Source organism: Chelonia mydas, chromosome 1 (assembly GCF_015237465.2).
Source record: "Chelonia mydas isolate rCheMyd1 chromosome 1, rCheMyd1.pri.v2, whole genome shotgun sequence".
Lineage (NCBI taxonomy): Eukaryota > Metazoa > Chordata > Testudines > Cheloniidae > Chelonia > Chelonia mydas.
In genome coordinates this window covers 295518643-295540595 of record NC_057849.1, presented here as the reverse complement: position 1 = coordinate 295540595, position 21953 = coordinate 295518643, and the positions used below count along the sequence as shown (strand labels likewise).

Genomic DNA, 21953 nt, shown 5'->3' with positions numbered 1-21953 from the left:
AAGCCAGAGTATCTGGTCCTGCCCCGATATAGGCTAGTTCATGTTAGTGGAAGCAGAATCAGGCCCTTAAACAGGTCACAATTTGGCTGAGCTATTAACTTACTTTGAGTAATGGTTAACTGGGCCAGACACCAATAGAGCCACAGTCACAAGAAAAAAAGACTACTTGCCTCGTATCAAAATTCAACTTTCAGAACTAGGAGGTCCACTTTTATTAAAATAATCTACCCTCCAACAGGAGAGTTACTGGGGTTTTAAACCATTGGTGTGCATCTTAGCAGTGATATAATTCCAACATTCACATCAGAGTAAAAGGTGTTATTCCAAGATGAGTGTCTGTCTATCAGCTATAACATCTCTCTAAGCTTCAAGGGCAAAATAAATGTACAATAACTGATATGTACTTGCAATAAGAAAAGAACTGTTTGGTTAAAAAATAAGTATCAAAATTAGTGGCAAATTGGTCTGTTTTCTCCAGAGGTAACTCAGTTTTACGTAGCCAGTGAAAATTATGTTGTTTGGAATTTTTAAATATATCATAAATGCAGAAATATTAAAAACCATACCCCCACCCAAAAGAAGCCTGAAGGTGAACTTTTAAACGGTACATTTCTAAGGAATTCAGATTCAACTGCTGCTTGTTGAACTTGATTATGTTTTCTGTCTTGACTGGGCTACTTCAGACTATTTCAGATTTTTGTGATGTTTTCCCCATGTAGGAAGTTCTTTTCAGCATTTTGGATTTTATATCCAATTCTTTTGGTTGGATTGAAAGATGAAAAATCTGTTTGAGTATGTGTCAAGGTTATTGTAAGGGCTAATTGCTTAGTAAAGGATAATGTGACATCAGCTCCAGTGAAGTAGTTTTCCCAGTGCATAGTGACTCACTAGTATTGGTAAACTTTTAAAGGTCATTTTACAGTTAGTAGAACACATTTTGGTTCCAGAAAATATGTAGTTCCCTTTTTTTTAAAATACTGAAACATTTGAAATTGTATGAAATTGTAGCAAGGCTTTTATGTGACTGCTATCTGAAAAAGGCCTTGCATTTTTGGATTGTTACTTAAATGTTTTTAACATAAAATTTAATTACTTCACTGAAATATACATATTAACACACACAATCCTGTTAAGAAAAACACCACTGTGGTTGCAGCAAAATTTGCATTGGTTATATGTGTAGTCATATTAGCACTTGAAGAACAACCCTTTGGGGCACCTGAAAGTGAAAGGTGTCTATATCTTGTCTGCTTTTTGAGGACTAGAATGGCTTCAGACATTTTGTGCAGTACATATATTTTATTATAGTGTTTTTACAGACAGGACTTTGGTAGTTCCCAAGTGAGTTAATCCTTTTCTCTGAATGCATAAAATATAATGGTCATAAGACATCAGCCATCATATTTTTCTCTATTTATAATAAATTATAGATCACTACAGTCTATAAATGCATCTAGTAGCTATAGTGCCATAATACATATTCATAGCTTTGTAACTAGAACTACAAGCTGTATCAATAGACTGTAGTGACATTATATGTTTAATAGTCTTGTAATTCATTTTTCCAGCTTTGATTTTGCATAATTTGATATTTCTGTTATTTAAATAAAAAGGAAAATGCCCCTTTTGCTTCTGCAGTTCTCCATACAGCTCCCCTTTCTCTTTTACTTCCCATATCACTTTGTTCTCCTTCAAACTTCCTCCCTTTCACTTACACTTCTTCCAAAGCTACACAGCTTTTAACATTCATCTTTTCTTTAACAAACAAAATTGGAAGACCTATCATGATCCCTATTTAAAATGCAGTGGCTAAGGGTTAGAGACTTGAACAGAATAATATTGGAAGCCACAGCAGCAATGCATAATATGTGGTAAATCTTTATTACATCCTTTGGTGTTCATCATAATAATGATCACGGTGAATTGTTCTGATTTTCCTGTAACTGTAATAAGTAACTCTGTTGCTATTTAACATTATTTGATGTCCACTTATTAGAAAGTGGTGTGGGTGCTGAAATAGGAAAGCATCCCAACTCAGGACAAGCACTTAAGTACATGCTTAAATCCCATTAGAATCAATGGAATTTAAGTACATACTTAAAATAATAATGTAATCTTCGAACAGGTTATGTTAATGCAAAGTAGGAACCTTTTAGTTCATGCCTGCAGTGGTCACATGGGGGACTTGCAGTGCAGCACTTTTTTGTGCACTTCTGTTCACACCCGCATAGTCTGAACTGCAGGGCTGTGTAGACATGCCCTAAGTGACGGTCCTGAATAGGGGTAGATTAAGCATGTGCTTACATGCTTTTTTTGAACAGAGAACCTGATCCAAAAGCCATTGAATTAAATGAAAAAACTCTTTTCCTTCAGTGGGGTTTGGAAGTGGCTAAGGAAAAGTAGAATTGTATAATGGCTATTAAAATTCAGTTACTGCTGACTAGGTAATTACATTACAAAATCCTGTACTGTACATTATCAATTTTTATACTTCCATTAGAACTGTGATTGCAAATTAACTCTGTGATAGCCGAATGTCCTTGATATGATTATAATAAAAATTCAATATGTAGAGTAACTAAATGCTACATGTGGGGAGACACGTTCCTTTTGGCTATTACACAGAATGCAGGGAGGAAGAGAAAGAGAGGGGGTCTAATTTACTTTGTGGCAGTTGATATTGTGGTTTTATCAAATTTTTCATTACACCTTTTAAAAAAATCAGAAATTGGAAATAAAGTCTGGTACTCAGTGTCAGGATATAACTAGGTGTCCTATAGGAAAAATATATTTTTATGACTGATTTTCATAAAGAAACAAACAATACAAAAAGCTAAACAACTTAATTTTTATGTTACCAAATATCATACATTTCACAGTATAGCCAATAAAATTGTGCAATTATACAACATTACAACTTGTCAAAGCTGCAAGATCAAACAATATTACGCAGAGATAAAATCATAGGTGAGAGTAACAGTTTAAAAAACTCACATGGTACGCCCACATCGTGAATACTGCATGCAGATGTGGTCGCCCCATCTCAAAAAGATATATTGGAATTGAAAAAGGTTCAGAAAAGGGAAACAAAAATGATTAGGGGTATAAAACGGCTTTTATATGAGGAGAGATTAATAAGACTTAGACTTTTCAGCTTGGAAAAGAGACGCCTAAGGGGAGGATATGATTGGGATCTATAAAATCATGACTGGTGTGGAGAAAGTAAATAAGGAAGTGTTATTTACTCCTTCTCAAAACACAAGAACGAGGGGGTCACCAAATGAAATCAATAGGCAGCAGGTTTAAAACAAACAAAAGGAAGTATTTCTTCACACAACATAGTCAACATGTGGAACTCTTTGCCAGAGGATATTGTGAAGGCCAAGACTATAACAGAGTTCAAAAAAGAACAAGATAAATTCATGGAGGATAGATCCATCAATGGCTATTTGCCAGGATGGGCAGGGATGGTTTCCCTAGCCTCTGTTTGCCAGAAGTTTGGAATGGGCAACAGGAAATGGATCACTTGATGATTACCTGTTCTGTTCATTCCATCTGGAGTACATGGCATTGGCCACTGTTGGAAGACAGAATACTGGGCATGTTAAAGATATGTGCTTAAGGAGTCCTGTTCTCTAGTGTGATTTTTGGTGGTCTGTAGCAGGCCCCAGTCATCTTGAGTGTTATCTATTAGGACAATGATCCATAAGCATTCAGAATAATTTTGTTTCAGAGTTGTCAGTGACTCAGACAGCCATTTTTGACATAGAGTGCCTCTCCCTCTCCCTGGTTTCTGCTCTCTCTCATTCCTTTGTTAGCACTTCCTTTTCTTTCCTTGAATCTGGGATGGTGATGCTTCCTGAATCTGGCTCTCCAAGTGCTCTTCAGCTTTAATGATGCTCTGCAGAGTCAGTATTTGTTCTTCCCAACCACAAATCTTGTCTTCCGGCCCAGCCACCAACTTGCACTTCATACAGAGTGTCACAGTTTAAAAGCTAGCTGCACCTTTGTCCCCTTCCTGGTTTCTCTGAATATAATCCTTTATGTGTCAGGGCTCGGGCCTTTACCTATCCTGGGATGGAATTCCAATATTCTCCCACTCTTAGACTGTGTCCTGGGCTATGGTTCCCTGTGTATAAACCATGTTTACCCAGCAGGTCTGACTGCATTTAGCACTTGCAGTTCTCCCACTAGAGAGTCTGTGACCAATAATATATAGCATCTGTCATGATCAAATGACCTTATTAAAACCTAAGTATTGCTTATTTTAACAGTAGGGGAAAAGCATTTAGAGAAAGGGATTTTGAAACCATCTACAGATGTCTGTCTTACCCTAAGGGGCTAGTAACCTACCAGGCCCAGCTTCTTCAGACACCACAGCAGGGGCTCTTTCTCACTCTGGTTTCCCCAAACAACTCCCCCGCCCCCTCTCTCAAGATAGTCCCTTTTTTTAAACTGCTAGTCCTTTGATCTTTTATGCTCCCCAGTTGTTTCCTGGCATTGTCTCTTAACAACCCTCAACTGTTTGCTGAGTAGTAGTTTAACTTGAGCCATTCTCTCGTTTCCTGCTTGTTTTCATTACAGAACTCTATTAAGCTAAACCACTATATTCATACACGTTTCAGAGTAACAGCCGTGTTAGTCTGTATTCGCAAAAAAGAAAAGGAGTACTTGTGGCACCTTAGAGACTAACCAATTTATTTGAGCATAAGCTTTCGTGAGCTACAGCTCACTTCATCGGATGCATCCGATGAAGTGAGCTGTAGCTCACGAAAGCTTATGCTCAAATAAATTGGTTAGTCTCTAAGGTGCCACAAGTACTCCTTTTTCTTATATTCATACAGTAAACATCCCGATAATAGATCAATGTACAGTATTTGTGAATTATTACACAGTATCTCCAATTTCTTCACATAGAGGAAGTCCCTTTTGGCTTCAGGCAGGAAAGAAAGTACGGCATAGCCCTTGCAGGTCACTACCTCCTCCTTGCCATCGCATTATTGCATTTAGAACTGTACCTAGAGAGTCTCTTACGTTCCCTTCAAAACTGCCATTTGCCCTTCCTGTATGGTTGTTTAGGAGTTCGCTTAGCAACTGACTTCTGTACTTAGCCTCACTGCTTGAATCCATCCCCTCAAAAAGAGGGAGGGATTAACCACACAAAGACTTCAAACGCAGGGCCTGCTCACAGAAGCAAGGTTTCAGCCACATGGTCCTAACAGAGATACAAATCAATCCTGTCTCACCTGGCCTATTCAGGTCCTGGAAGCCAAGCCACGTGACCCTCATGGAGACCAAGGAGACCAATCACAATACTCACCAAGTTACCGTGTGTTCTGTTTCATTAATTTGTCATATTTCAGCTGTGCAGTGTTAAATTATAATGAAAATGCAAGCAACTTAATATAATATTAATTTGCAGGATGGAGGTCTGCTTCTGAATAATCCCACTGCTTTAGCCGTCCATGAGTGCAAATGCCTTTGGCCAAATGTCCCACTGCAGTGTGTAATATCGTTGGGCACTGGTCGATATGAAAGTGAGAGGAAGAACAGCATCACGTACACAAGTTTGAAAACCAAACTTACAAATGTTATCAGCAGCGCAACTGACACAGAAGGTTAGTGTCTAATGATTTGTCATCTTGTTTCTAATTGATTTTAACTATTTATGGTTCTCAGGATGTCACTTGTTATCATTAGAAATACAGTACATCAGAAAACATATAATACCATGAAAATATATGCAATAAAGAAAATTTAAATGTATCTTGTCCACTTTTAGTCCAGGGAACATTTCATGACCTTTTTTCAAATTGGGATTTGATTGTTAATCTCTTTGCCTGCATATGCAGTTGGATTTCAGGTTCAGTTTAGATGAAAAGTCAATTTAAACCAAAGCAGGAAAATGGAGATTTAAAGAATAATTTTTTTTCAGTAATCTGTTTTCACCATACATCGTAAATATTTCCAGTTTTCTTGCTATAGTTTAAATTTATCGTTTTCCCTCTCTTTATTACCTCTGATATTGGCTTTTTATTTTTAGTTATTATTGTACTGGGTGATTATAGAGCTAGTGAAATATGCATTTAAATTATCTCTCTGAGTCCGCACCTTGAGTATGCTATTACTAAGCTGTCTTTAATTGATGAATACATCACATCAGAGCAGTGTAACCATAATACTGATGCTGTATTAGGAATACAAAACTACACCAAGAAAGGTTACAAACCTTAGAAATCAGAATAAGAATTTGGCTGAGAATTACTGTAGTCAAGCACTGTTTATTTTGTTTGTTTGTTTTAACTTGGCTTTCAGAAGAAGAACAATCCTGGAAATCATTTCAGGAGTAAAGGAAATAGGGGACACTTTCTATGTATATAGTTTCAGCTTTTCACAGAGAAATATTAAAGCAGTTGATTCAGAATGTTGATTTGTCTTTTGAAACTTGTGACATTTTTTAAAACATCCTCTTCACTCTAAGGACTAAGTTCTGTCTGTCAATCAGTGTGTCTTTCTTTGGTGTCAATGGGAGCCATTCACACACATCTGAGAACAAAATCTCACCCAGGCATGGGAGCACAGTAGAATTACATAATTAGATGGTCATACCTTTCTCCATTTTATAAGCTGCAGAAATGTGAATGTCTGGAATAATGTTTTGTCCGTATCAACGCTTATTGGAAACTTATTGGCTCAGAGTGAACTGATACATGTTGATGTAAAAAGTACCCACATGTCTTTATAGTTCTCCTGCTGCTTAGTTCCATGCATGAGCAGAGCAACAATGTGAGACGACTCAGTAAGGCAAGCTGGATTTGGTCTCTTATTACTTTTACTTTGCCTCCCATCAGTGTAAAATGGTGAAGTGGAGAGGTAGCTGAGTTGTTCACGTTGTGTGGAGGTAGGGAAGGAAGAGAAGCTTAACTAAGCAGTTTGGTGATATGGGAGCTACTATGGCTAAGAAATGTGGAGAGGGAGGAGATATTGAAGGAGGTGATTGGTAAGGGTGGAGTTGCTGTGAAGTTAATTAGCCTGCAAAAGCAAGCAGAATTTGTAGGACTGCTTCTCTCTTGATTTGTCAGAAACTTCATTATGATTTAACATTTTACTATCTTTGTTTTAAACCAGAAGTCCATACTATGCTGGATGGCCTGTTACCTCCAGACACCTATTTCAGATTTAATCCTCTAATGAATGAAGACATACCTCTGGATGAAAATCGTAAGGAAAAACTCAACCAGTTGCGGACAGATGGAATACGGTATTTAGAACGAAATGAAGAAAAAATTAAAAAAGCTGCCAGAATCCTAACACAAGAAAAAACAGTTTTGCAGAGATTTAATGAGTGGATAAGATTAAAAGCCTACATGTGTGAAGGACTTCCATTTCTTTCCAAACTGTGAATATGTAATTAACGAAAACTTATATATACCGTTCCAAAAAATCCAGCCAATACTATAAGGGATCTGTGCATACATCGTTACTGTATAATTCTGGATAGCTGTCAAAGTCCAGGGAATGCTGGAGAAAGCACTTCTCAGTCAAGCACTGGAATAGTGCTGCTTGCTTTGTACACACATCCTTGGAATAAGGTTTCATAGTGTTCCTTTTTTGAGCTTTAGGAACATTACTGTTGTACTAGTTAATTTTAGTAAAATACTGGTGGTTTTTTGGCTGTTCATGCAGGCCTATTTTAGATTAATTACACCTAGCTCACTTTGTGCTAGCTAAGATTGACAATTATGAAAAGCAAATATGCTAGACATTTTTGTAAATATATACCATAATCATGTTGACAGTAATACCTTGTTTATTTACCTATTATTGAATTTAAAATAAAAACAAAAATCAAACTCATTTCTAAATAAGTATATTGTAGGCCTGCAATATATAGTACAAGCTGTTTTACTGCCAGCGAAGGTAATATCCTTTCAGTTTATGAAAACCTAAAACTTGGCCTATGTAAATGCACTTTTCCATTTCAAAGATAATGTTAAAATTTGTTTTTAATATGCACTTTTTTGTGTGTAACAATTAATTTTGTCCAGTAAGATGTTTGCTGATTATAAAAAGGTATAAAATACTCAAAATCAACCAGTATTTTTTCTGTAATTTTAAGCTGTGCTGTGCATGAACTCTTATAGGTTCAATTCCAGAATAATTTATTCGTTGTTGGAAAATAACTCTCAAATCTCATCCCAGCAAATATTCTTGTCACATAATAAAGGAAATAAACTCTTGAAATAACCCACTTCTCATGCTGCAATAGTGACTTTCTTAACATATTGAAATCTCAGAATTGGACAGCACCAAACTTTAGAAACCAATGTACAAGAAAAGTATATAAAGATGATGCATGGAGTAAATAAGTTCAAATAAAATGTGTATTTTCTTTTGAGACTCTGTCTACATATTTATTCAAGTGACACCATCGTAGGACCTAATCACATTAGCCACACCATCAAGGGCTCGTTCACCTGCACATCTACCAATGTGATATATGCCATCATGTGCCAGCAATGCCCCTCTGCCATGTACAGTGGCCAAACCAGACAGTCTCTATGCAAAAGAATAAATGGACACATCTGACATCAGGAATCATAACGTTCAAAAACCGGTAGGAGAACACTTCAACCTCTCTGGCCACTCAGTAAAAGATTTAAGGGTGGCAATTTTGCAACAGAAAAGCTTCAAAAACAGACTCCAATGAGAAACTGCTGAGCTTGAATTAATATGCAAACTAGATACCATTAACTTGGGTTTGAATAGAGACTGGGAGTGGCTGGGTCATTACACATATTGAATCTAGTTCCCTAAGTTAAGTATCCTCACACCTTCTTGTCAACTGTCTAAATGGGCCATCTTGATTATCACTGCAAAAGTTTTTTTCTCCTGCTGACAATAGCTCATCTTAACTAATTAGCCTCTCACAGTTTGTATGGTAACTTCCAACTTTTGTGTGTGTGTGTGTATATGTATAATATATATATATGTGTGTGTGTATGTGTATATATATATTATATCTTACTATATGTTCCATTCTATGCATCCGATGAAGTGAGCTGTAGCCCACGAAAGCTTATGCTCTAATAAATGTTAGTCTCTAAGGTGCTACAAGTACTCCTGTTCCTTTTGAGGGAGTGGCTCTAAGGGGGATTCAGAGTAGGAAGAGGAAGCTACTACTGAGATCCTGCATTCCCCTCAGCAGGGTCCCACATATCTCATGGCTTGATTAGGGGAAAACAAAATCAACACTTTCAACTTTCACATGAGAGACTCTTGTCGCCTCTCTGCCCCACCTGTTCTTCCTTCCTCAGCCATTATAAGACCCTCCATGATTTCCAGGTTTCTTTTTGTCTTTGAAGCTAGTAAATTCTGTTAAGGCCCAAGTGTAACCTTTGGCTGGAGTGTTTTAATGATCTCCATGATGCAAATAAATTCCAGATACCAAAAGGCCAAAGAAGCCTTTCTACTCTGGGGCACCAGAGAGGGAAGGAATGAGGTTGGGTTTTTCCTTGATCTGAGGAAAGATTAGAAAAATAGGATGTCACAGTAATTGGGTGAAAGAATAAAGTATATTGGTCATTTGTCATTATGAACACTCATGTACCAGAAAGGGTTCCCAGAACAAAGACTAACGTTAATTCCTTTAAAAGAACATGTCTATAGTCTTTGCTACAGCCTGGCTTGCCCTGTAAGGCAAGCTGGGCTCAGCCTTGCTGTGACCAGACAGCTATCCCCCAGCTGAGGCTGATGGACTTAATTATATGACTGACCCTAGCTTGAAGGGATCAGAGAGGGGCATTGCTTAAACAGAGCTGTGAATACAGTCAAAGGAAGTGACCAGGGAAAGAGGAGCAAGGGGTGTTTTTTCTCTGGGAAGAGCTTGGGAAATTCATGCTGGAAGAGACCCTCAGGAAGCACGCTAGGCTCTTGTGGAGGAGGCGGTGAGAGATTGCCTACAGGTAGTAGGGAAAGCCCTGAAGAAAACTGCCATAGTCTCTGGGGAAAGGACTGGGAAGACCCAGACAGCAACAGGCCACTGCAGGGCCAAGGAAGTGGTCATCAGGGGTCACTAGAGGCTAATTCCCCTGCAATGCCGTCACCGGACAGCAAGGAGTGTCTGGTAAGAGCAACCCGTAGAGTCTTGGTGGGGAAAAGAATTATACAACTCCCACCCTCTCTTCAGGATCTTCGCCCTCAAGTATCCTTAAAGCCAAAAGAATGGCAAGAATCTGTTTAGTTCACTGGCAGTCTGTCCTGTGAGCTGTGAAGTAAGGAAGGTGGGGGGGGGGGGGTTAAAAAAAAACCCTATACACCCCTGAAGGAGGCACAGGAGGTGTTTGGTGAAAAGACAAGTCATTCTGTCAGTGTCCTTTGGCAAAATGGACATTTTAGGGTAAATAGGGCACAGTGCCTACCTCACTTTTCTCCCTTCCCTGTGGGTTAGATGGCTCTCAACCTTTATTTGTAACACTTGCAAATTCAAATTCAAAGGATGCAAATTCAAAGGGCTTAACTATAACTTCATAAGTTCACAATATCCATGTATCTTGAGAAAACCTACATTATTTTGCTTGCATACACATGCACAATCAGGGTTGGATTAACTCATCACCGGGCCACTACCTTCTAATATGAATAATAACAATCAGTTACTAAAGGGAAAGAAGGGGGGAAAATACACTTCAGTGATATTCCCTCATACATGCCTCTGCAGGAAATCCCCATGCCAGCCTGTTCACTTGCTGCTGTTGGAGAAGGAAGCGATTTCTTTACCCAACACCCTCTTCTCTCCTTGGTTCTGTTGGGAATGGCAAAGGGACTCAGGCCAGGTCAACTCTAAAAAGTTAGGTCAACTTAGCTATGTCACTCAAGGGTGAGAATTTTTCACACCTCTTGAGTGAAATAGTTAAGCCAACCTAACCCCCAGTGTAGACAGTGCTAGGCGGACAGAAGGAGGATGAACTACAGCAATGGGAGAACCTCTCCTGTCACTGTGGTGAATGTCTACACTGAAGCACTGGAGGGGCACAGCTGCAGCTGTGCCATTGTAGTGGTTTAAGTGTAGGCATAGCCTCAGCTGTGTATGAGAACTATCTGCCCACTCACCCACTGGTGTGGATTCGCATGTGAACTGAAAGAACTTCACTCACTTGAGTGGCATTGCAAATCTGGTGCATGGGAGCGCAACACCACTCACTCTAGGGAGCGAAGTTCTTTCAGTTTGCACTCAACTCTGCATTGGTTTTTTTTTAAATTGCTGCGCCCTCCCCCCCCCGCCCCGTCCTGCCCCCCAACTCCTGCAAATTTTGACCGAAGGCATCTGCCTAGTTTGCCTTTGCTTTAATCCGGCTCTGTGCACAATAGTGCTAATTTTGGAGTATGCAGTTTTTGAAGTATATTATCACTTAGGAAAGAACTGATTGTCTTATCTGTAAGCTTTTGTTTTGATTTAATTTAAATAACAATAAAACCCCTGAATTTGGAACTTTGAGATATTGGTACGAGCACATGCACTTGGAAGGGTAATGTGTGAACTATTGTCTTTAACGTGGCCTCACCCTCACCATGTGGTAATGGAACTCTAGTTCAGAGTTGGATAAGTATGACTGTCTGGGACAGAACAGATTCATGTCAGTACACAGGGATACATAGCAAAAATTCCCAGTGTGAAATCCTTCTTCCATGTAGGGAGTGAAGTAGGTCAAAAATCAAAGTTCTGACCTTAAGCTAGCAAAACGGGGGTCACGAAGAGATAGGCAGAGGAGGCTTTCTTCAGGTCCAGATTGGGTGTACGAGAGGGTTCTGGTTTGAGTCAGGATTATTGTCGTTGATTTGCATGCTGTTCTTTTCAGCTGATTTCCTGCTCCCGAAGGAGTTCTGCTTTTGCTTCAATTGGAGCAGGAGCTGCATTTATTCTATTAAATTTTTTCTGCTGGTAGCCTGTATCTGTTCTTTATTTGTAACACTTTTTCTTCTATTCTTTATAGTGCAACAACATTATTTACTGTAGCTCTATTTCTCTCATTAGGTGTACTTATAAATTATACATAAAAGTGAGCTGAGCTGCAGAGTAGAATTAATTCTGACTCTTTCATGCCATTACATGCACACATTTCTAAGACAAATGTACAAAATCCTTTCATAGTAAACACCTTGATCCTCAGGACAAAACACACTGTAGAGGCATAGATTAGGAGTACGCTTTCCCCTTTGGCCCAAGTGAAAATATACAGCGGCCATACATTTGTGATTACCTATTTAGTTCCTTCAAGAAAAATGGTAACAGTGCATTAGAATCTCATCTGCTGTGGACATGTTCGTACAACCCTACACATAAATTAAGGCTGTATATTCAGGTGGGGCTCTGGTGCACTTTTGTATGCTCACAGAGGTGCTAGAGAACAGTGGGTTAGATGACTCTGAACCTTTGCAGACTACTGGACCCCTTTCAGGAGTTTGATTTGTCTTGCATACCCCCAAGTTTCACCTCACTTAAAAACTACTTGCTTACAAAATCAGATATAAACATACAAAAGTGTCCCAGCACACTATTACTGAAAAGTAGCTTACTTTCTCATTTTTACCATATAATTATAAAATAAATCAATTAGAATATAAATATTGTACTTACATTTCAGTGTATAGTATGTAGAGCAATATACACAAGTCATTGTCTGTATGAAATTTTAGTTTGTACTGACTTCGCTAGTGCTTTTTATGTAGCCTGTTGTAAAACTAGGCAAATATCTAGATGAGCTGATGTACACCCTGGAAGACCTCTGCGTACCCCAGAGGTACACACACCCTGGGTTGAGAACCACTGGGTTAGATGGAATTGCAGGAAAATTACAATGACTTGGAGGATGGCCTGGAGAATGTGTTAATTAACTGCATAGGTTGCACTGAGCTGGGAGGGATCACAAATACTTTGAACAATGGGATTTAAATGCTTTATGATTTTGGTAAATTGAAGAAATTGGCTAAAACCAATAAAACGAGACTCTAACAAGAACAAATGTAATTTTGATCATGGGAGAAGAATAATGCGAAAGCACAAGCTGGAGGCACACAGCCTTGGTGCAGTACCACAGCGAAAGCTCTGGGCGATATCGCAGTTAACAAATTGAAAAAGTCAACAAAATGACACTGTTGAGGGAAAAATAAACCTCTAGTATCATATCATATCAGAGGGTTGTATGAATAGGAATATGTAGGTGGAAGAATAAGATTTTAATTTTACTATGCTCAGCATGTAAGCCCTCAAACAACATATTGTAATAGGTTTTGTTACTACATTTAAAAAAAAAAAACCAAACGGGAGAGAATAACAAAGAGTGGGAAAACAAGAAAGATTGAATCAGAAAAGATAGAGAAGTACTGGAATTTTCAATCTAGAGAAAAGATGGCAATGCTCAATTTTAGACAGTGGACAAAAATAGATGTCAAACTCAGAGTGATATCTTTGCCATTGATTTCACTGCAGCCAGGATTTCACCTTGTGCGTAGTACAAACTATGGGACTACTTCCAGAGTAAGGTACTAATCAGAATCAGGGCTGTCAATTAATCGCAGTTAACTCACGTGATTAACTCAAAAAAATTAGTTGCGATTAAAAAAATTAATCGCAGTTTTAATCGCACTGTTAAACAATAGAATACCAATGGAAATTTATTAAATATTTTGGATGTTTTTCTACATATATTGTATTCTGTGTTGTATTTGAAATAAAAAAGTATAGAAAACCAACAATGTAAAACTTCAGAGCCTACAAGTACACTCAGTCCTCCTTGTTCAGCCAATCGCTAAGACAAACAAGTTTGTTTACATTTACAGGAAATAATGCTGCCCTCTTTTTAGAATAATAGAAGATTAGGGTTGAAAGAGACTTCAGGGGGTCATCAGTCCAACCCCCTCCTCAAAGCAGGACCAACCCCAACTAAATCATCCCAGCCAGGGCTTTGTCAAGCCAGGCCTTAAAAACCTCTAAGGATGGAGATTCCACCACCTCCCTAGGTAACCCATTCCAGTGCTTCACCACCCTCTTAGTGAAATAGGTTTTCCTAATATCCTACCTAGACCTCCTCCACCGCAACTTGAGACCATTGCTCCTTGTTCTGTCGTCTGCCACCACTGACAACAGCCTAGCTCCATCCTCCTTGGAACCCCCCTTCAGATAGTTGAAGGCTGCTATCAAATCTCCCCTCACTCTTCCCTTCTGCAGACTAAATAAGCTGAGTTCCCTCAGCCTCTCCTCGTAAGTCATGTGCCTCAGCCCCCTAAACACTTTTGCAAAAAGAAAAGGAGTTCTTGTGGCACCTTAGAGACTAACCAATTTATTTGAGCATGAGCTTTCGTGAGCTACAGCTCACTTCATCGGATGCATCCGATGAAGTGAGCTGTAGCTCGCGAAAGCTCATGCTCAAATAAATTGGTTAGTCTCTAAGGTGCCACAAGTACTCCTTTTCTTTTTGCGAATACAGACTAATACGGCTGTTACTCTGAAACCTAAACACTTTTGTTGCCCTCCACTGGACTCTCTCCAAATTGTCCATCCTTTCTGTAGTGGGAGGCCCAAAACTGGACACAATACTCCAGATGTGGCCTCACCAGTGCAAAATAGAGGAGAATAATCACTTCCCTTGATCTGCTGGCAGTGCTCCTACTTTTGTAGCTGGCATTGCAAGGTATTTACGTGCCAGCTGTGCTAAACATTCATTTGCTCCTTTGTGCTTCAGCCACCATTCCAGAGGACATGCTTCCGTGCTGATGATGCTCGTTAAAAAATAACGCATTAATTAAATTTGTGACTGAACTCCTTGGGGGAGAATTGTATGTCTCCTGCTCTGTTTTGCCCACATTCTGCCATATATTTCATGTTATAGCAGTGTCAGTTGATGACCCAGCACATGTGGTTCATTTTAAGAACACTTTCACTGCAGATTTCACAAAACACAAAGAAGGTACCAATGTGAGATTTCTAAAGATAGCTACAGCACTCAACCCAAGGTTTAAGAATCTGAAGTGCCTTCCAAATTCTGATCAGGATGGGGTGTGAAGCATGCTTTCAGACATCTTAAAAGAGCAACACTCCAATGCGGAAACTAGAGAACCCGAACCACCAAAAAAGAAAATCAACCTTCTGCTGGTGGCATCTGACTCAGATAATGAAAACGAACATGCGTCAGTCCACACTGCTTCGAATTGTTATTGAGTAGAATCCGTCATCAGCATGTGTGCCCTGGAATGGTGGTTGAAGCATGAAGGGACATATGAATCTTTAGCACATCTGGCACGTAAATATCTTGCTACGCAGACTACAACAGTGCCATGAGAACACCTGTTCTCACCTTCAGGTGACATTGTAAACAAGAAGCAGGCAGCATTATCTCCTCCAAATGTAAACAAACTTGTTTGTCTGAGCGATTGGCTGAACAAGAAGTAGGACTGAGTGGACTTGCAGGCTCTAACATTTTACATTGTTTTATTTTTGAGTGCAGTTTATTGTGTACATAATTCTACATTTGTAAGTTCAACTTTCATGATAAAGGGATTGCGCTACAGAACTTGTATTAGGTGAATTGCAAAATACTATTTCTTTTTTTTACAGTGCAAATACTTGTAATCAAAAATAAATATAAAGTGAGCATTGTACACTTTGTATTATGTGTTGTAATTGAAATCAATATATTTGAAAATGTAGAACCATCCAAAAATATTTAAATGATATTATATTAATGTTTAACAGTGCAATTAATCGAGATACATTTTTTTAATCGCATCACAGCCCTAATCAGAATGAATAAAGGTAGAAAAATCTGTCCCTAAAATAATATTATTTACACAATACAGTGCATGTGTAAACTTAACATTTACAAATACATTTGAAAAGTAGAGTGAAAGGAATTTTACCTGCCAGAAGTGTGTTCAGAATTCTGTAAAGTAATCAATAATGCCATGGGGGGAAAAAAAGTATAACGGATGAAGTTCTCTGCTTAAATTTAGATGAAGATGGTATCGGGTCTTTTGCAGAAGTGACACAGAATTCTGATCTCATCTTGAGAGGCAATAGGAAGGAAAAGCTCAAACAAAGGAAGAAACAGGTATAGATATCTTGTTTATCATTCTTAAGACTACCCATGTAACCACTAAGCACCTTGGATCTCAAAGTCTTTTAAAATCAATAAATATAAATATAACAGGATTTTCTTTATCTTTATGCTACACCAGAGACTTAGGACGTCCACAGGTCATCTGTAACTCTTCAATAATGTGAGTGGAAGGGAATGCGGGGGGAAGTTTCACCTGCCAGAGGAGGGAAATAAAGTTTAAGGCATTAGGTTTTTTTTAAGGTCCAATGTTTGGAGCTTCTTTTATTGTCCTAAGAACATAAGCAAATCAGGCAGGAGATCCCTATTCAAATCCTTTCTCCTCCTCTAGCAAGGAGGGGAGAATTGAACCTGTCTCTCCTACATGCTAGGTGAGTGCGCTAACCACTAGACTAAGAGTTATAAGGTGGGCATCATCTCCTCCAGCTGGATGTTGAATGGGACCTGATCCACTAGATGTGCTCAGAGGCTGCCTACCAGATCAGGCCCCAAATGCGGTAGATTGGCCCAAGTAGCTAGCCAAGTTTATGGCCCTGCAAAGTTGTTTCCAGTAAGATGAGAACATCAGTTATACGAGTCAGGTGTTATTGGTGTAATATTGTTTCTTTACCAAAAAAGAAGTCCTGTTTTCCTGAACACAGTAGAAATAAGCAACAGCAGGCAGTTTCCTTGCTCAGAAACCCTCAATTGTGATTTTTGTGATCTCTGTGCTTAAGAAACTGTCTCCATGTTTCCTCTCGGGGTCATGCTCACAACTCCTCCAGTCTTTTTCTGCTCTAGTACACCCAGGCTGTAACCCAGTCTCCTAGTCCATGCCTTTGCAATCAGGTTTCTGGCATGCCACACACCTAGTCCTTGGGTGGTAGCCTCAGTTATTTGCAGCTGTCCTTACTATATAAAGGGGCTTGAGCTTGAAGGAGGGTGATTGACACATCCACTGGCTCTAATAAGGTCTCTGATTATCTTTGGATCCAACACTCTGCTGATAGCAGCCATTGGCGTCTTTCAGCACAATAACATATCAAACCATGAATTTAAATGTTCTTGTAATCACTGGGAGCAAAGTATATTTTAAAATATTCTTTGGTATAATACAGTTTGTCTTCTGAATTTTAATTTAATACAGTTTCTTATAACAATATTTTATAATTATAGCTTAATTTTAGTTCAAGCGTTCTAAAAAGGAAACCAAATATCATATAACTGTAGTAACCTAAGAAACATCATCATTGAAACGGAATTTGAAAGCCCTCTATTTTGAGGAGGAAAGACCATACCATTATTTTGATTTTTCTCAGATAACACCATTTAGGATAGCTAGAGATACAGCTGCTGGCAAGCCAATAAAGTAACATGCTGATCTTAGTAAATCTACAATTTAGGTTTTAAGATTCACTAAGTTGTGAAAACCCAGATAAAGGGGGGAGAAAGGCTTGCATCATGCCTGTATCTATTAACCTAAAGCTAAAATAACCTTATTTGGATCACTCCTTCAGCATCTCCAGATTTTCTCAGAGTTTTGATAGTAAAGTACTAAGTGTGACGTTGTCTGATTAAAATATAATTATGCAAGCCATTATTTCTACCACTATACTGTTGTATACTTGCAACAAATCTTATACAAAGTGTAACTCATGGCCAGAGAGGCTTAAACAGTTTGCAGGCTGCAGTATGCAAAGCCGACCTTTAAAGACATGTTAGAAATTGTAATTAGGGCCATTCCATGGCTAGGTAGGCTAGAACTTATATTATTAGACATTAGAAGTGATACTAATTGTGTGTATCTTTAACGCTAGCATAGAATCATAGAACTGGAAGGGACCTCAAGAGGTCATCTAGTAGTCCAGTCCCCTGCACTCAAGGTAAAACTAAGTATTATCTAGACCAAAGGTGGGCAAACTACGGCCTGGGGGCCACATCCGGCCCTCCAAACGTTTTAATCTGGCCCTCAAGATCCCACCGGGAAGCGGGGTCTGGGGCTTGCCCCGCTCCAGCTCTCCAGCCGGGGAGTGGGGTCGGGGTCTTGCCCCACTCTGCACAGCTCCCGGAAGCAGTGGTATGTCCCCATTCCAGCTCCTATGCGTAGGGGCAGCCAGGGGGCTCCGCACGCTTCTCCCACCCCAAGCGCCACCCCAGCAGCTCCCATTGGCTGGGAACTGCAGCCAGTGGGAACTGCAGGGGCGGCACCTGTGCAAAGGGAAGCGTGCAGAGCCACCTGGCCGCGCCTCCACATAGGAGCCGGAGTGGGGACATGCCGCTGTTTCTGGGAGCTGCTTGAGGTAAGTGCCACCCAGAAACTGACACCTTACCCTGTCCCGTGCCCCAGCCCTCTGCCTCAGCCCTGATCGCCCTCCCACCCTCTGAACCCCTTGATCCCAGTCCGGAGCAGCCTCCTGCACCCCCAACTCCTCATCCCCAGACCCATCCCTGAGCTCACACCCCTAACTGGAACCCTCATGCCCTCCTGCACCCCAACCCCAAATTTTGTGAGCATTCATGGCCTGCCAGACAATTTCCATACCCAGATGTGGCCCTTGGGCCAAAAGGTTTGCCCGCCCCTGATCTAGACCATCCCTGAGAGGTGTTTGTCCAAACTTCTCTTAAAAATCCCCAATGATGGAGATTCCACAGCCTCCCTAGGCAATTTATTCCAGTGCTTAACCACTCTGACAGTTAGGAAGTGTGACGGATTGGATCACAGAAACCCCCTTGGGGCTGCCAACTGATGTGCCAAGACTACTTCTGTCCCTGCTTTCCCTGCCAGCTTGGGACTCCAGCACCCTGTCTTGTGGAGCCAGACACTCCAGTCTGCTCCAACACAGACCCAGGGTCTGAACCACATGCCCCAAAGCTGCAGACTAACTGAAAGCAACTTGAGAAGTGTTCCTGTCTTTAACACTCAGATGCCCAACTCCCAATGGGGTCCACACCCTAAATAAATCCATTTTACCCTGTATAAACTTTATTATGTTTGCCCCCCCCACCCCAGGTATTAATACATACTCTGAGTTAATTAATAAGTAAAAAGTGATTTTATTAAATACAGAAAGTAGGATTCAATTGGTTCCAAGAAGTAACAGACAGAACAAAGTGAATTACCAAGCAAAATAAAATAAAACACGCAAGTCTAAGCCTAGTACAGTAATAAAACTGAATACAGATAAAATCTCACCCTCAGAGATGTTTCAATAAGTTTCTTTCACAGACTGGACACCTTCTGAGTCTGGGCACAATCCTTTCCCCTTGTACAGTCCTTGTTCCAGCTCAGGTGGCAGCTAGGGGATTTCTCATGATGGCTGCCCCCTCTGTTCTGTTCCACCCACTTATACATCTTTTGCATAAGGTGGGAATCCTTTGTCCCTTTGCGTTCCCACCCCTCCTTCTCAATGGAAAAATGTCAGGTTAAATGCCAGGATTCCAGTTCAGGTGACACATGATCACATGTCACTGTAAAACTTCATTACCCACTTGCCAGCACACATGTATACAGGAAGACTTACAAGTAAAACAGAGCCATCTACAGACAATTGTCCTGGTTAATGGGAGCCATTAAGATTCCAAACCACCATTAATGGCCCACACTTTGCGTAATTACAATAGGCCCTCAGAGTTATATTTTATATTTCTAGTTTCAGATACAAGAATGATACATTCATACAAATAGGATGAACACATTCAGTAGATTATAAGCTTTGTAATGATACCTTACACGAGACCTTTTGCATGAAGCATATCCCAGTTACATTATATTCACACACATTAGCATATTTTTATAAAATCATATAGAGTGCAACGTCACAGGAAGTTTTTCCTAATGTCCAACCTAAACCACTCTAGCTGCAATTTAAGCCCATTGCTTCTTGTCCTATCCTCAGAGGTTAAGAAGAACAATTTCTCTCCCTCCTCCTTGTAACAACCTTTTATGTACTTGAAAACTGTTATCATGTCCCCTTTCAGTCTTCTCTTCTTCAGACTAAACAAACCCAATTTTTTCAATCATTCCTCATAGGTCATGTTTTCTAGACCTTTAATCATTTTTGTTGCTCTTCTCTGGATTTTCTCCAGTTTGTCCACATCCTTCCTGAAATATGGCACCCAGAACTGGACACAATACTCCAGTTAAGGCCTAATCAGCACGGAGTAGAGCGGAAGAATTACTTTTCGTGTCTTGCTTACAATACTCCTGCTAATACATCCCAGAATGATGTTTGCTTTTTTTGCAACAGTGTTACACTGTTGACTCATATTTAGCTTGTGATCCACTATGACCCCCAGATCCCTTTCCTCAGTACTTCTTCCTAGGCAGTCGTTTCCCATTTTGTATGTGTGCAACTGATTATTCCTTCCTAAGTGGAGTACTTTGCATTTGTCCTTATTGAATTTCATCCTATTTACTTCAGACCATTTCTCCAGTTTGTCTAGATCATTTTGAATTTTAATCCTAACCTCCAAAGCACTTGCAACCCCTCCCAGCTTGATATTATCTGCAAAATTTATAAGTGTACTCTCTATGCCATTATCTAAATCATTGATGAAGATATTGAACAGAACCAGACTCAGAACCAATCCCTGCTCGTTATGCCCTTCTAGCATGACTGTCATAAATATAAAGGGAAGGGTAACCACCTTTCTGTATACAGAACTATAAAATCCCTCCTGGCCAGAGGCAAAACCCTTTAATCTGTAAAGGGTTAAGAAGCTAAGGTAACCCTGCAGGCACCTGACCCAAAATGGCCAATGAGGGGACAAGATTCTTTCAAATCTGGATGGGGGGACAAAGTGTTTTGTCTGTCTGTGTGAGACTTTTGCTGGGAACAGATCAAGGATGCAAGCCTTCCGACTCCTGTAAAATTAGTAAGTAATCTAACTAGAAAATGCACTAGATTTTCTTTTGTTTAATTGCTTGTAAAATTCGCTGTGCTGGAGGGAATGTGTATTCCTGTTTTTGTGTCTTTTTGTAACTTAAGGTTTTGCCTAGAGGGATTCTCTATGTTTTGAATCTGATTGCTCTGTAAAGTATTTACCATCCTGATTTTACAGAGGTGGTTCTTTTACCTTTTCTTTAATTAAAATTCTTCTTTTAAGAACGTGATTGATTTTTTCATTGTTCTTAAGATCCAAGGGTTTGGGTCTGTGTTCACCTGTACCAATTGGTGAGGATATTATTATCAAGCCTTCCCCAGGAAAGGGGGTGTTGGGCTTGGGGGGATATTTTGGGGGAAGACATCTCTAAGTGGTCCCTTTCCCTGTTCTTTGTTTAAATCGCTTGGTAGTAGCAGCATACTGTTCAAGGACAAGGCAAAGTTTGTACCTTGGGCAAGTTTTTACCTTAGAATTCAGAGTGGGGAAGGAACCTTGACAGACTGTGAACCACTGATAACTACTCTCTGGGAACGATTTTCCAACCAGTTATGCACCCATCCATCTAGGTTGTGTTTCCCTAGTTTGTTTATGAGAAGGTCATGCGAGACAAAAAGCCTTACTAAAGTCAAGATATACCACATCTATCGCTTCTCTCCTATCTACAAGGCTTGTTACCCTGTCAAAGAAACCTATCAGGTTGGTTTGACATGATTTGTTCTTGACAAATCCATGCTGACTGTTATTTATCACCTCATTATCTTCTAGGTGTTTGCAAATTGATTGCTTAATTATTTGCTCCATTATCTTTCCAGGTACAGAAGTTAAGCTGACTGGTCTGTAATTCCATAGGTTGTCCTTATTTCCCTTTTTATAGATGGACACTATATTTGCCCTTTTCCAGTCTTCTGAAATGTCTCCCGTCTCCCATGACTTTTCAAAGATAATTGCTAATGACTCCGATATCTGCTCAGTCAGCTC

General features: G+C 39.7%; 1 protein-coding gene across 3 annotated transcripts in view; it reads left to right on the top strand.

Annotated features, from left to right (window-relative positions):
- The window catches only part of PNPLA8 (patatin like phospholipase domain containing 8), a 62569-nt gene extending 54171 nt beyond the window's left edge, over positions 1–8398 (top strand). For all 3 annotated transcript variants that reach the window (XM_037888482.2, XM_037888477.2, XM_037888470.2), the window contains 2 exons: positions 5423–5618; positions 7129–8398. In XM_037888482.2, coding sequence (XP_037744410.1) covers positions 5423–5618; positions 7129–7403 — 471 coding nt within the window. In that variant the 3' untranslated portion in view covers positions 7404–8398. The remainder of the gene's footprint in view (positions 1–5422; positions 5619–7128) is intronic.
- Positions 8399–21953: the final 13555 nt, after the last annotated feature.